The sequence below is a fragment of the Arvicola amphibius genome, chromosome 3 (assembly GCF_903992535.2).
Source record: "Arvicola amphibius chromosome 3, mArvAmp1.2, whole genome shotgun sequence".
In the NCBI taxonomy this organism is placed as follows: Eukaryota; Metazoa; Chordata; class Mammalia; order Rodentia; family Cricetidae; genus Arvicola; species Arvicola amphibius.
Genome location: NC_052049.1, coordinates 61,560,521 through 61,573,480, shown reverse-complemented (window position 1 = coordinate 61,573,480; position 12,960 = coordinate 61,560,521). Strand labels below are relative to the sequence as shown.

Genomic DNA, 12,960 nt, shown 5'->3' with positions numbered 1-12,960 from the left:
CTTTCTTTATATTTAATTATTTCCATCCCTAGACTGCCATTTTGAGTCTTAAGAATATACTAAACTGTAATTTTCTGTCTCAGCAAAACGAAACAAGAAACAAAACAATATTAGTTCTCTCACTCTAATACTTAAGGGTCAATGTAGGGTTCACAGTGATATAGTCATGCAGTTCATATTCAGGGCTGAAAGATAGGTTCTATTGCCAACAAAGCCACTGTCATTCACTTAATTCTGTTTGTTTTTCATAGAGTCTCCTCAGAAAAGTCCTATTTGTACAACATATATTTAAACCCTCCAGAAATATTACAACTAGCTGGCTTGCTTCTGGAATATATGGAGAATGCCTCTAACTTATGGAAATATAATTATTAGTAAATGATTAGTTTCATCTGAATTCACAGAGTATTTAATGGTCAATTTTAAATAGCACTTTTTATATCTGATAACCCTTCACTGTGTTTTGTTAAAAGGAAAAAGGGAACAACAACACCAGTTTCTCACTTGTTAGAGTATTAAGATTTCAGACACACGTTCTTAACACTGTCCCACAGTAGTTTTCTTCCCTATTTAATAAAGTTAGGCTAGCACAAAGATCTCAGTAGTTCAGGAAACAGTGATCTTACCTCTGCTTGTTCTGGAGTTTCTCCTGCAAAGTAAAAGATGTAATGTTCTTCACTAAAGTGTTGAACTACTATCTGAAAACAGTTTGGCCTTGGAACACAAACAAAAAAAGTATTAAGAAACTTAAAAAAATTATTAAAGTATTTATACCAGCTTTAAACACACAGCAAATGATTTAAGGTTATCATAATTATTAATTTAGAGAAGTAGGTAATTAATTCTGCAAGATTAAGATGCCACATGCATACATATTATAAAATTGAAATTTCATTAGTCTTTCAAGGTTTAAACTAAAAAGCAATATAAATTAATATTAAAATATATCAAAGAAAAAAAATAAGTACTTTCTAGAACTAAACATAACTTATATGCAGAAACTGTGTACATGCACTGAAAAGTAAAAATGTTAATATTATTAATGATTAAGGAATTAAAAATATTAATGCTTGTCTCTAAGCAGACTGAAGGTGGTCTGAATGTTCTTTTCTGTAATTTTCTATTTTTTTTTTTTTTTTTTTACAAACTTGATCATTTTTTTCACTAAGTCAAAAACACCATCTCCCTACATCACTTGTTCTGAAGGTTAATGACATAGCAGGGATCATAAATTGTTTGTTCATGTCTTCCCCTAGTATGAACTACTACAAATCAGATTTTATAATACTTAATAATTTGTATCTGTTTTGCAGATGGGCTGACTTTACAGTTAAACTGGATAAATCTTAATAAAATGTTTAACAAGGAAGGACCTTTTAAGTTTTCAGAACTCCCTAAGTATTACTTTTATTTTATTTTAGACAAATATTTTTTATCATGTATACTTGTTTAAAAAGTTAAAACTTTTTTATGCTTGGGAAGATTATGAAATAATGGAAAATGTGAACTGAGAATTTCTGATCTGAATATAGTCTAACTGAGATCAACCCTCAAGACTAGAACAACAAATGGCCATGCCATGTGAAGATACACGGAACAATCAACATTGGGGAATCTGAAGGGAAAAGCTCATTTCTAGGGGAGTTTGACTTTCCCCATATTGTTTCCTTTTCAACCCTTCAAAGCTATTGACTCTGAGGTCAATGTGTCAAAGAAAAAGTAGCATGTGAAATGATAGACCAAAAATCCAAAATTTCCAGAGTGACTAGAGAGGAAAGTGAATCTCATTGGTCCTTCAAAAATGAAGCTTTCATGTCAGACCCCTAATGTTGACTGTGTCTTCACATAAGGAAGGCTGCCTTCCCAACCTTGAACTCAGTCTTCACTTGACCCCCAAAGGCTTTAAGCACAATGTCTTCTGGAACCAGTAGCATTACTCACAGCTTTTCACACACAACATCCATCATTCATTCAGACAGAAGCATATATTATAAGAGCAAAGTGCTGGGAAGAAGCAATGGAGTGCTTGCTCAGCCTTAAATAGAACACCGGTTATCAATGGCAGAGACTCTACCAAGATTTAGGGAATATCACGAAGAGCAGGGAAAATATAATGGGGAAGGAGTGTTGTAAAATGCTGCTCTCTTGACATGGCAACAGTAGTTACCTCCTTAAAACCTGCACAAATCAAACCAGTTAAGCCCCACTCCTAGCTAAGGAGTTACTAGCAGTTGATGGTTATAGGGAAAGAGGGTTACTTTTCTTTAGAGTGTGGCCCAAGTGGAAGAGGCCATGCTCAGTTTCATATGGGCATCATTAATTAGACTCAGTGGGTTAAAAATCTTTTTAAATGTTTACAGAAAACTGCCAAAGAAAAATATAGCTTTCCTTTTAAATTACATTAAAAAAATGCCAGAGTGAATTACTCAGTATATGGAGAAAAAAGTGTAACAGCTCTGCCAACAATGGTCATTAGAATAATGATCACTGAAGCAACTTCCAACTTAAGCTCTTAAAATGCTTCCTATATAATATACAGCCTTTTTAAAAATCCAATGTTTAATATGAAGAAACAAACAAAATCTGGGAAAATTGCATAACCATGCAAGCAAACATCTACACAAGCAATGTTATTTCAATGCTTCCTCAACAGAAGACAGAGCATGCATACAGTTAAGTCACCTTTCAAAGAAAGCTACTGCTTTCTTTCACATTAGACTTTACTTGAATGCCACAATTCTATATATTAGGCTTTATACTCTCACACAAAGCATGAATGTGCAAAGTATGCTAAAAGATTCACAAATATGCCTTTTTGTGCTCTGATCTTTGTACTTTATAATAACAGATAACTGGTATCAACATAATTTCATCTGTCCCGTTATGTGGTAGGGATAGCTTTACGCTCATGAAAGGAAAGAGGCTTTGCTGATTTGTTTTCCTTTCCTGGTCACTTCCCAATAAAGGTGCATACAAAAGAAAGTTGATCCTAACCAGCCTATTTCAGAAACAAAGATCTGTTTTCACAGACATATCTTTTCCTATCAGGTTTTGGACCTGGAATCAGTAAGTATTCATAACTAAGATGCATTTAGAGTGACATACTTACAGTCAATTTCTACAAGGAACTTTGCACTAGAAGCAAGAAATGATAATACAGTGATGGTACATGTGTGTTTATTATTTTTCAACTGTTAGAACACAACTTTATTCTACCTTATTTTTGAAGAAGTTCACTCTTTATTCAATAAATATATGAAGTTAGAATTATTTCCACAAAGAGGATATTTTCTACAGAACATATTTTAACAAAACTCGTTTTAACTAATATTCTTTGATATCTAATAGTTATAGTCTGATCCTTTTTTCATATAAAAACAAAACGTGTAGATGAAGCACCCTGGATTTTCTTACAGCCTTGTATTTTTAAAAAATGAAATTGTTTAATATGCATTCAGGTCCACAGACAAAAGTTATGTCCATGCCCATATTGCTTGTGTTCAAGAAGAAAACGTTTGATTTGGTGGGCCCCATGACACTTCACTCCACACTCTACTGCTCACAGCTGGGAAGACGGAAACACATCATTTTGATCCTCACTCCTTCAGTGAATCTGTCTCATGTTTCTAAAATCAAGTGACATTTCTTCTTCTAACTGGTTCCTTTTGCTCTAGTAAAGATGCTTTTGTACAAGAATAGTTGTTTCAATCAACATGGGAAGACTGTGACTGGAAGGTCTTATTGTTCCAACCCTAGTCTTTCATTTTTTGAGTGTGTTGGAGTGGAATTCTTATCCTTATCATCATTCTGTTTTATTTTGAAAAGGAAGAAAGAATAACAAGGTCAAATGAATTTGTGAACTACTTCAATAGCTAGCTAGTCCTACTGAAAGGCCATTCCAAAGATGTCTGCCTGACAGAGTTGAATTGTACAAAGCTTAGTCAAAAGTTAAGAAAAAACCTTATAATCAATCAATCAAAGGCAGTTTTATGTTCTTAAAATAGGTTATACTTCAAATGGTCTGAAAATATCCACAATTTTTATTATTACAACAATTTTTAAGAAAAACCAATGTCTTACCTGCCAAATAGACTATCATGGACAACGTAGACGGAACATACACTGAGATCTATTAACCCTTTTGGTTTTGTAGCTCGTTTTTCACTTTCAAAATAAATAAGTTGGGCATCACTGCCCTCTAAGATAAAATATAAATTTTTCCAGCGTTTTCCTTTGCCTGTTGAAAAAAATAATTCTCTTTCCTTAGGAACTAAGAAATAATATTTCAGAATACAAAAAATTTAAATATATTTCAATTTTCATTCTAATAATAGGTCAATCAATATATAATTACAAAATCCTATACCTGTATAGAAAAGTTTTTTGCTATTATTGCTTGCTTAATGAATTAACAAATGGTGGATACAGTTCATCATAATACTTTAACTGTGTTCGTCAGAAATTTATTATAAAATCTTCAGAATCCTATTTTAGAGTAATTGTTTTCCACCAACACCCACCCCTCAATATCAAACTGACATAGATCTATTAAAAAGAAGAAGGGAGGAGGGGGGGGAGAAAGAACGAAAGGAAGGAAGGAAGGAAGGAAGGAAGGAAGGAAGGAAGGAAGGAAGGAAGGAAGGAAGAAAATATTCAGTACCCTGAAAGCCAAGTGCCACCAGGAATTTCTCTAAGAAATCACAGGGAAGCCTGAAACTTAAGTCAGGATTTAATGACATACTTGAAATACAAGCTTGCTCTAAAACAGTGTAGAACGTGGACTTAATCTCTAAAGTTTGAAACATGCTCTGTGTAAGCTCTAAACAAGTATCTACTGCTTATAATCAATGACAAAACAACGGATTGTGTCTTACAGTAAGTATTATGTATATTTATAACTATCATATGGTGATCACTAAAATCCCTAAATTAAATTCTTAGTCCTAACAGTTGACTTACTCTTCTTCAGGAGGTAACCTTTCTTAACAATGTTTTTATAAAAGGCATCCTTTGTTTTACGACGAATTGTATTATAGATTTCCTTTCCATCAACTGCATCATTGAGTACTTGTTCTTGATCCTGAATTGTAAAGAAACATTAAAATTATTTATGATACCATGTCCAATCACTAAATAAAAAGCAGGTAAAATATTTCTGCTAAAATCTAAATTTAAATCTTACAAAGAAATTCCCAGAATAGTTATTCCTTAAGAACATGCCTCAAGAGCAAATGCTATTTCAAAACCTTAGTAAGCTTGTATATTTTACATCAAATAAAACTGTTTTGAAAGTATCTACTTATTCCAGAATTAACTGGCAAATCAGGAGGCAACATGAATTAGAACAAAGTCATGCTGGTGAATACTATTATCTCTGAGAAACACCAAGTGAGACTAGAAAACTAGCCAGTTGAATCCGGACAATCCTCACATTAACCCTCAGTTCACCACAAACGACACGGCACATTGTTACATCCAAACCTGGTAAGTCTTTTTTTAAGTTTTTAACTTATCTTTTATTGTTTTATAAATAATACCATTAAAAATTTCCATTCTTTATAAGCAATCTGAATTAAGATTCTTTTCTTCCCACTACTTCATAGCTTCCTCTTGTTTTAATGCTTTTGATGGCCTACATCTTTTTTACACTAAAGTACAATATTTATTATAATCTTTACATACTTCTTTTTAAGGATATTTAAAGCCAGAGTACATTTTTCAGTTCTCATTCTATTATGTGTCAATGATGAAATGTTTTACTTTGAACTCTTATTTTTCCTGTAAGTTCTAGGTCTTTATTGCTTGATTTTTACATAATAGGCTTCAGTAATGCATATAAGACAGCTGACATCAATTGCCTAAATTGTCACAAAGAATCTACAAAAACATGATCTTCTCAGATAAAATAATTTTCAGTTGTACCAAGGTATGTTAAGTCTTCCCGTTCATTCATAGCAATTCTTTTATTTTTGAAAGACTACTATTTTATGGTATTTAGCTATTTTTGGATGCTCTGCATAGCCTATTCAACTTATTGTAAATATAGAACATTAAGCCATTTTCATGATAACCTTTCTGTTCTATTTTTGGACATTATACTGTTTCGTTTCCTTATTCAGCAATTATGCCCAGGCACTAAGATGCTAAGAAAGAGAAGCATTAATTACCTGAGATAAAGGTGACAAGCTATGGTATGCATGCTAAGTTGAGCCCATTTGTGGTATTGTGGTTTGAACCTAGGACATTCTGCATGCTAGGCAACTGCTCTACTGCTCAATTATATCACCAGGTGCACCACCTCCAAACCTAGTCCTCAGTTTTCGTACAAAAAGTTTTACTGAACCTCAGACATGTTTATTATATATTGTCTGTAGTTCTTTTCAATTACCAAGGGAGATTTAGCATTTGAAATAGATTGGACATAAAACCTAACCTGGACCTTTTGTCAGTCCATTGTAAAGATACAAGGATGCAATCGTGAAATAACCCCTTCTCTGTTGTATCACCGTTGGCTTTTAATGCATTGCCAGGTATTACAGCATCTTTAATAGGGTTAAGAGGGCATTTTCTTCCCTTTTGTTATTAGTCATTAAACAGCTAATTAAAACTTTTTATAGACTTTTTAATCTTCTACTATGAATGGTAAAAAGGAAATGAGAAGAAAAAAATGACATTTACCAGAACAATGAATGAATTTAAAGAAATAGCTGTATTCTGGGCTCTACGGTGAGGAAAATGACTTTGATAACCAAATCTCTTACTATGATATACACAATGAAATTATTCATGTTTGTTGAAATTTTTACATCATATTGATTCATAGGGTAGGGAATTAATGATGAAAAACTGTATTAAAGGGTTATTAAAATAAAACACATAACAGAATTAGAAAAAAAAATCACTGAAACATTTTACTTGGTATCTGTAAGTATAAAAACATTTTACAATTAGAGAACAATAAACTCTACTTTTCAACAAAATTGCCTTCAGTGTTTTCAAAAACATCAGTGTTGATGAGGTGAACTACATTCGTGTTTTAAAGTTTGTTATCAGTACTGCATTCATTTTAAGGGCCAGAGTAACTACAAGCAGGACTTATCAGAATACACAAGACAGGCTGTTCCAAGTGCACACAGAAAAGCTGAAGAGAAGTTAGCTACACTCCAAAGACTGGCTAATTTAAGAAAGCTGTGAGTACACATGAGGAAAATAAAAAGCAAAAGCTTGCTATACTTAATCACTCATAACATTTTTTGTAAAACTTATTTAGGTTTATTTATTTCTTGTACACATTATGTGTTAAAGTACTTAAGTAATTTAAACATTAAAATAGATTGAGATTAAAATTAGTATCGATTAATTTCTATGTGAATATAAATCTGTACTCATCACTTTTTATTCCATGAATCTGTGTATTAGCTGTAGAATGGGGTACTCTTATCATTTAAAAGATACCACATTCGTACTTAGCTTTAAATACGTGGTTCCAAGGTAATCTGTAAGTGTTGTATGGTTCTATGTATGTAGGTGTGTGTGATGTGGAGGCTTGAGAGCAAGGACATTTCCCCATCTTTCTCCACCTCAGTGTTTGAGACATTGTTCTCTCCCTGAATTTGGAGCTTGACAATTAAGCAAAACTAGAAGGCCAGAGAGCTCCAAAGATCCTTCTGTCTCCACCGTCTCAGTTCTGAAATTATAGTTGTAAACCACTGCATCCAGGGTGTTTTTTTTTTTTTTTTATGGACTTGGGGAACCAAATTCCCAGTTTAGTAAACAGCAAGATTTTACTAACTGAACAATCTCTCTAGCTTTTTAAAAAATTAAGTTAAGGTATACTGACCTACAAATCATAACGGATTCAAGTATCTTCTAAGGCATGAGTAAGAATGCAGCTTCACTTGCAGGTGGTAATAAATCACTGAATGATAGCAAGCATTTCCTTATCTTGGCCCACTTTCTACACAGTTCTGAATAAGGAGATCTCATCTCACACAATCCTCCCTGAGAGTAGTAGATAAACAGAACCCACAGGCTACAGAAGCCAGACTTCAATTCTGACTTTGTTACTCAATGGCTAAAAACACCATTCAACAATCAACACACTAAAATAGTCACAGATCAGTACTTAAAGTTTTAATTAGAGAAAGTCAATAAACATACTAAGTACATTATATGTTACAAACATAGTAAGTACATTGTATGTTATAAACATAGTGATATGTAGAGTGCTTTGCAAAGTAAAAGCAGAGGTGGTGTTGATCTCTAAATCTCACTATAAAGCTAATTTTTTTGGTAAAATTTTGAATATCAAAAAAAAGTTAAGTAGATTTCTGAGAGAAAAAAAGCTAGTTCAAAGATCCAAAGGAAGAAAAAAAGCCTAGTATATTTATAAATCACAAACAGAGGGAAAATATTAATTCAGTAACAGATAAGGAGAGTAGAATAAGGTAGGTTGGGAAGGCTGAACTATCAGTATGCAATTTTTTCTGCTACAAAAGGGATTTATCTTTTATTCTGAAATATTGGACATCTTCAAGTATCAAACATAAGAAGGGACTCAACTCACACATTAAATGGACACCTCTGACTGTTCTATGGTGTAAGGGGGAAAGACACTCACAATGAAACAGATCAGTATTTTTCTTGTTGTTCATATCCTAAACATATTTTGAAGTCAGAGTAAGAAAGATGTCCCAACAGATCTGACACAGAGATCTGACAAAGAGAACCAAGGATGATTTAGTCCCTTGAAAAATATACTTAGCCTTTCTATAGTTTAAATTTTGTTATTAACAAATATAAAATAGGCATATAAAATAGTGTCAACTTGACCAAACTGCTCAAGTAATTAATCAGTATGCATAGAAAATACCTTATATATATTAAGAAGTCTTTCATAATTTTGTATTTTTTTAATGTTTCTATTTTCTGTTTAGGAGCAATGGTGTGGAAGGTCCTTCTGTCTCTGTGTTGCCTTTATTGGTTAATGAATAAAGAACTGCTTTGAGCCTATGGCAGGGAAGATTGGACTGAAGGCTGGGAGAAGGAGGCAGAGTCAGAGGTACACCATGGAGTTGCCACCAGAGTCAGATATGCTGAAACTTTGCTGCTAAGCCACTGACACATGGAGATGTGTTAAATTAAAATGTAAGGGCTAGCCAATAAGAAGTTAGAGCAAGTAGGCCAAACAGTGTTTTAATTAATATAGCTTCTGTGTGATTATTTTGGTTCTGGGCAGCCAGGGCAAACATGTGCCCGTCTTCCAACAAATGATGGTATTCACATGGCACAGTACACGTGTAGGGGTCAGAGGACAATTTGGAGTCTGATATTTCCTTCCGTTATATGAGTGCCTGGGACTGAACTCCGTAGTCAAGATAAGGACGAGCACCTTACACAATGAGTCACGTGACCAACTCTTTTTCTTCTAGTGTCTTATCCATCATGTGCTAGACTAGTTCTAGGACTTGTTTATTTCTATTTTAGCTAATGTCTGGGTATACAAGGGTTCAAAACTGAGGGGAGGGTTAGACTGATTTTGCCAGCTGTCAGGTTGTTCATCAGAAAAAGGGTATTTATTAATAGCCTTTGTATTTTCTAATAAATGGCCAATTAAAAGACAGGTATATGTTTTGATTCTTCAAACAAGGAAACACCAAACTCCTACACAGTACTTTCTGCATCTTTACCATTCTACTTAAAACACAACAAAATTTCTTCTTTTGTTTGTTTTCCTTTTGTTATTGTTTAAAGACATGGCCTGGAACTTACAATGTAGAGCAGGGTCATATCCTACTAGCAGCAATCCTTCTATCTCTGCCTCAGGAGTGCGAGATTACAGGTGTGCACACCTCACAGTCACTGCTACATCCTCTCACAGTGCACTTCAGAAAGGACAAGAGTCATACAGACCAGGCTACTCAGTCTGCACATTAAGCAATATTTACTAGGCTCTCTGGTTCCATCATCCCTGCCTTATCTAGGACCTTGTACAGCAAGCGCTGCACTCACTGCATCATTCTCACTGCCCTTTTACTCTTTACTCGAGGACATAGACGTGCTCTTTCCCTGATGAAACTAATGAATAAAAAAACTGAAACTTTAGCCGGGCGGTGGTGGCGCACGCCTTTAATCCCAGCACTCGGGAGGCAGAGGCAGGCGGATCTCTGTGAGTTCGAGAGCAGCCTGGTCTACAAGAGCTAGTTCCAGGACAGGCTCCAAAGCCACAGAGAAACCCTGTCTCGAAAAACCAAAAAAAGAAAAAAACTGAAACTTCTCTTGGCCTTAATATTCTTTCACCATTTGTTAAGCCTACATAAGACTGTGAAAAATCATGCCATCTTCATTTTTCCCTCAAAGAATTCACTCCTTTCCCTAGGGTTAATCTGTCTTCACCATTGCTATCATTCCTCAAGAAGGTACCACGTACGATAGCCTGGCAACCAACCCAGGTCTGTGGGGTAGAGGATGGGAGCACACACACAATTTACACCCACCCACTCTACCACTCAGGAGTCATACAGTGGGGCAGCAGAAATATGTGAGAGCTAGAAGTGGGTGAGTGCTACAGATGCCATTCTCTAGGCTCGATATCAGCTCACAACTGCAGGTATATGTAAACTGGGTCCATATGAGTCTGGTCCTATCAACAATCAATTGCAGAATGGGGTGGGAGTTCACTAGGTATTACTTTGTATGTCTGATCTACTGATAGATTCGGGAGAAGTGGAGAATCACTGTCTTTAGCTGTGATACCACTGAGCACAGCACGACTTCAACGAACAACTCCAAAAAGGATTACACAGACACCCTGGTTAAACTCTGTGGGTCACAAAACAAAATGAATAGACGGAATGAGAGATATTTTTGTTGAGGACATGGGGTGGACCAGGGGTGAGAAATAAAAGTAGTCAGTAGGTATGCATACAGGTGTAAAAGTAAAACAAAGTTAATAAAACGAAAACAAACCAAAGGGAGAAAAAGAAGATACTAAGGACTTCCTTGGTATCTACTAATGACTTAATAATTAGATTATCCAAAGTGAACAGAATTAAAAGAAATTCTCTTACAATTCTGATCTAAATAATCTATAGCTTTAAATTTTATCTAGCCATTACAAAAATTATTTTTAAAACAGACATGATGATTTTTAAGCAAGAAAAAAAAAAATCACACTGACCTGCAATTGGTACAGGCTCCTTAAGATAATAGCCTTCAACATACTCGTTCTTTCCGTATGATCTAGGATGTCCCCAATACTGTTAAAAAAAAGTAACTCTATAAATTTCTTAGAATACAAATAAACCATGTTACCAAGGGACTATCTATTCATATGTAGTTTTTGATAGCACACAATCACAGAATAAACTATTATAACAGTCACATTATTTTATAACAAATATAAATGTTCCAAATACAGGCTTTCAGGTTGGAATATGTAAGTCTAAAGATTTTGGTTTCCCAAATATATCAAAACACACAGTCAAGTCAATGACACTACACACATTACTCTAAAAGTGATATTCAGTGAGAAAATGATTTCAAGTTACGGTCTTTGGTTTTTTTAAAAGAGAATCCTTCCAACATATGAAGAACTAATAAAAATTGCATTTATTTAGTAATGAGAACTAAGAACATGTCATCAAATCGCTTTATACATTTGCTTTTCCTCAGAATGTCATTAAGTCATAATACATGAATAGTTAGATGAAAATATAAGTAAAAAAAAAAAGAAAACTAACATAATTTTGCTTGTATAGTGGACACTTTGGCATGGGAGAATTAAGTAATATTGATTAAAAAGTACCAACAATTATTCTATATATTTGGGAACTATTACTAATGAAACTAAAAGTAAAATGACATAACACATAGAGGATGCTACCAAATATTTTTTAATAAATAAAAGCATCTTCTATTATTAGGTCAGATTAAAGTCAGATATTTACTTTCTGGAATTTTAAACTTTCATTTTATATACTAGATGGAGGAGGTAATTTTAAGATACCCAATATGTTTCCAAAACAACTCTGCTAACCTGCCCCTTGATTTATTCTTTCCATAGTTCTTCAGAGTGAGAGTACTGCCATACTTTTGTAGGTATATATACAGTTTTCAAGTATCTTTCCTATACTACAAAACTAATTTAAATTAAGTATAATATTCAAAAGTAAAATATAAAGATTAGTAAAAGATAAATATAAATACAATGAATGTGATGGCGTGTGTGTAGCGGGCAGAGGCGGCTTCTAAGACCTAGTTCCCCCAGCACAAGTTCGTGTCAGGCTCGCACAGAATGTGATCTCTGACTCTCTGAGCTGTCTTGTCAGCCTTTAGATTTCTTTCAAAGAATTAACAAACAAGCAAACCTAGAAAATAGGTACCTGAGCATTTTAAGATTAATATATCCACAGGGAATAGAAAGTCAGATTTTGGGAGTGGTAGAGACCATTTTTAATATTATTTTTGCAAGCACTCTAATAATTTTGTAAAAAGTTCCTGATTATTTTCTTCTTGTTCCATTGTGGTGTCTAATTACAAGACTAACTTTATAACTCTTATCAACAACCCAGTTTATAAAAAATATTTCCAGGTTTGTAGAGATAAGAAGTTTAGATCAAAAACAAATAAATAGAATTAGTTCATACTTGTAGACAGAATGACAACAGCCCCCACAGACCCAGAGAGAGGCACTTTAGGTGGTGTGGCCTTGTTGGAGAAAGTGCATGCATCACTAGAGGTGGGCTTTGAGGTTTCAGAAGCTCAGCTAAGGCCAGTGTCACTCTCTCTTCTACTGCATGTGCATGAAGATACAGACTCTCAGCTACCTCATCTGCCTACACACTGTCATGCTTCCTGACATGATAATAATAGACTAAACCTCTGAACTGTAAGCCAGCCCCAGTTAAATGTTTTCCTTTATAAGAATTGCTATGGTCATAGTATCTCTTCACAGCAATA

At 34.2% G+C, this 12,960-nt stretch overlaps 1 protein-coding gene across 1 annotated transcript in view; it reads right to left on the bottom strand.

Annotated features, from left to right (window-relative positions):
• Rasa1 (RAS p21 protein activator 1) overlaps positions 1 to 12,960 on the bottom strand; it is a 77,271-nt gene that overhangs the window by 14,843 nt on the left and 49,468 nt on the right. The window contains 5 exon segments of the mRNA XM_038322094.2: positions 627 to 714; positions 4,081 to 4,237; positions 4,960 to 5,088; positions 11,189 to 11,236; positions 11,239 to 11,258. Of these exon segments, the coding sequence (XP_038178022.1) occupies positions 627 to 714; positions 4,081 to 4,237; positions 4,960 to 5,088; positions 11,189 to 11,236; positions 11,239 to 11,258 (442 nt within the window).